Below are 3523 nucleotides of genomic sequence, written 5' to 3' on the forward strand. Positions count from 1 at the left end.
GCTTTGTAATTATATTTCAGTTAAATTATTTGATATGTGCAGATCTATATTAGTTGTGAGTAATTCTATAGCTTTTAAGTTCAAAGTGTTGGTAAGTATAAAGACTAATAAAGTTTCATTTTTTCTTTCTGTGACCCGTTTCTCTCTTTTCTTTCTCTTCCTGTGTTGGATTCTCAGGGAAAATGTTGACATTACTAAAACTATAAACACAAATCTGCTGTTTTCACACATTTGTTGAACTTTTGGTGAAAAGCTCCACACACACACACACACACACACACACACACACACACAACACAACTCTACACTACACTACTACATTCAGTATCATTGACTCATTAACTCAACTCACCACAGCTGGAAAACAATGAACACACAATTACCCAGGTGGAAACGTTCATGAAACAATGTAAAACAGTTCATTAGTGCTGCGTTTGTGCTGAAAAAGGATCCTCTGTTCTCCTGCCACAGGTGGAACGCTGCCTATTAGTGCCTAAGCTGATGTGGATCAGAGTTTCTGGGCTTGAATCTGCAGTCGATCCTCCCACACAACAAAGTCCAGAATAAAACACACAGACAAAGTTTGTTCTCAAACGCCGCTGGGCTCTTTAGAGGAAGAAACACTTGGGTAGCATCTGTGTGGGCAAAGCTCGTGTGTGTTTCTGAGTTTTTACAGAACAAAACCTGTCTCAAGGACGAGAAGATGACAGACGGCTCATCACACACATTTATATTCATATTCAACTTCTCTCTTTCATTCCAGCCTGGAGACTTCACACAAAGCTGCATGAGACCAGACTGCTCTCTCTCTCTGTCTGTCTGTCTGTCTGTCTGTCTGTCTGTCTGTCTGTCTCTCTCTCTCTCTCGTGTCCCATCAGTCTCTCTCTCTTTCCTGACAGTGCTGAGCCTGCAACGCTGACTTGGCCTGGCTCCATATCATTGTGGTGGGGGGGCTGACTTCAGGGAGTGTGTGTGTGTGTGTGTGTGTGTGTGTGTGTGTGTGTGTGTATGTGTGTGGGGAGGGGGGGTCAAGGTGGCTCAGACTATCAAACTAACAGCCAGTAAGTCTCTCACTCTGATTAACCAGGAGCAGGAGGACTGTGATGTTCCCGTGTGTGTGAGTCGCTCCAGCAGAAGAACACGGACTCGCGTGTGCTAACATGCTTCGCTCGTCAATGCAATCAATGATTCTTCTGCCTTTCAGCCAAATTGACAGAACTGAACTTTACACGTTTAATCACATGACGCTCATCAAAGCCTCAAGGCTCAGGCGGCTGGAATGAAGAGACACATGAGCAGCTAAACACAGAGCCAACCATCAGTCATATGGGGAGGATGAGGAGGGTGAGGAGGGTGAGGAGGGTGAGGAGGATGAGGCTGTGACTGGTGATCAAAGTACGGTTCACCAGCCTCTAGGGGCACTTCAGATCAAAGACGCCCGCAAGTTTCTCTTCAAGACCCGTCTATAGGGACCAGCCTATAGGGACCAGCCTATAGGGACCTGTTTATAGGGACCAGCCTATAGGGACCTGTTTATAGGGACCAGCCAATAGGGACCAGCCAATAGGGACCTGTCTATAGGGACCAGCCAATAGGGACCTGTCTATAGGGACCAGCCAATAGGGACCTGTCTATAGGGACCAGCCAATAGGGACCTGTCTATAGGGACCAGCCAATAGGGACCTGTCTATAGGGACCAGCCAATAGGGACCTGTTTATAGGGACCTGTTTATAGGGACCTGTTTATAGGGACCAGCCAATAGGGACCTGTTTATAGGGACCAGCCTATAGGGACCTGTTTATAGGGACCTGTTTATAGGGACCTGTTTATAGGGACCAGCCAATAGGGACCAGCCTATAAGGACCTGTTTATAGGGACCAGCCTATAGGGACCTGTTTATAGGGACCAGTCAATATGGACCTGTCTTTAGGGACCAGCCTATAAGGACCCGCCTGCAGGGACCCTATATTTAGTCCACATCTCTATCTGCTGCTCTAAGCAGGATGGGGCGGGGGGGGAGTCATGAAGTGTGGAGCCAGAGCGGAGCCACTCCACTGCTGCGAAACACACACACACACACACACACACACACACACACACACACACAAACAGACACTCTCAAGGAGATCCTGGGCTGCAAAGTCGTGTTGTGTTTGAGTCTCTGAGGGCGGATCCATGGACGGAGCTTCTCTTCAGTTCTGTCGTGATTCTGGTGACACAACATGAGCACAGAGACTCTGACAGGTAGGAACGCACACACACACACACACACACACACACACACACACACTTTTTCTACCTTCCTTTATCACAGCCAGGTCCATTCACAACCTTTAATATATATATATATATATATATATATATATATATATATATTAAATCTGCTGATGTAACTGATTGATGGTGATGGTGTTGGTCTGCAGATGTTCCACTCCGGCCCAGATGACCGCTGGAAGCCCTCCTGAGCCTGAGACTGCAGCCCTCCATGTTCCGGCTGATGGGGGCCTCTCACAGGTCCATGGACGCTCCTCCTTCCTGTTGGTTTCTTTACCTTGTCAGCGCGCTGTGGTTTGAGCTGATTAGTGCGTCGGCGTCCGCCTGCCCTCAGCGTTGCCACTGCACGGACAGGAACGGCCTGGTGGTGCAGTGCAGCTCCCGCAACCTGGACAGGATCCCTCAGAACCTGCCCCCAGACACCGCCGTGCTGCTGCTGTCCTCCAACAGCATCAGACGCGTCCCGCCGCAGGCTTTCGCGGCCCTCCGCCGCCTCAGAGAGCTCGACCTATCCCACAATGCCATCGACGCCGTGGAGGCCGACGCCTTTCAAGGGATTTCCGAAGGACTCCGCACGCTGGATCTCTCCAACAACCGCCTCAGCCGCCTCCCCAAAGACGCCTTCGCCAAGCTGGGCGCTCAGGTCCGCCTGTCACACAACCCCTGGCACTGCGAGTGCGACCTGCAGGAGGCGCTGAGGGAGCTGAGGCTGGACCCCGACACGGCCAACCAGGTGAGCTGCTTCACCGCCGCACGGGAGGAGCACGTGGGCCGGCCGGTGATCCAGGTGCTGGACTCTGGGATCAACCTCTGCAGCTTCCACCAGAGGACGACGGACGTGGCCATGTTTGTGGCCATGTTCTGCTGGTTCGCCATGGTGACGGCGTACATCGTTTACTACGTCAGGCACAACCAGGAGGACGCCAGGCGGCACATGGAGTACCTCAGGTCGCTGCCCCGCACGCCGCACGCCAGCAAGGACGCGGTCTGCAGTGTGTTCTAGTGTGTGTGTATGAAACCATGACACAGCACAAACACCAAGGATGAATGAAGAATCTTTTAAACTTCAAAATAAAAGTCTTAAACAACCTCTTCTCTCCTTTCTGCTCCTGCATGTCCAACCAGAGCGTCTCCATGCCGACGGGCTGCAGAGACACGCGAGCTGTCTGCAGGAATGGCAAAAGACCCCGTGTGTTCTTCTTCTCATTTCCCTGCCGTGACGTCTGTGATTTACGACGTGCATGTGGC

General features: G+C 51.0%; 1 protein-coding gene across 1 annotated transcript; it reads left to right on the forward strand.

Annotated features, from left to right (window-relative positions):
• Positions 1–2486: 2486 nt before the first annotated feature.
• LOC143017367 (leucine-rich repeat-containing protein 3-like) lies at positions 2487–3278 on the forward strand. The gene has a single exon (XM_076172059.1). The coding sequence runs from the start codon at positions 2487–2489 to the stop codon at positions 3276–3278; it is 792 nt and encodes a 263-aa protein (XP_076028174.1).
• The last annotated feature ends 245 nt before the right edge of the window (positions 3279–3523 follow it).

This window comes from Genypterus blacodes, unplaced genomic scaffold (assembly GCF_046128005.1).
Source record: "Genypterus blacodes isolate CSIRO-AG114 ecotype Tasmania unplaced genomic scaffold, CSIRO-AGI_Gbla_v1 ptg000280l_1, whole genome shotgun sequence".
Classification (NCBI taxonomy): Eukaryota; Metazoa; Chordata; class Actinopteri; order Ophidiiformes; family Ophidiidae; genus Genypterus; species Genypterus blacodes.

Excerpts from the sequence above, each read along its gene's own strand:
- LOC143017367 (XM_076172059.1), top strand. The coding sequence starts at position 2,487 with ATGTTCCGGCTGATGGGGGCCTCTCACAGGTCCATGGACGCTCCTCCT.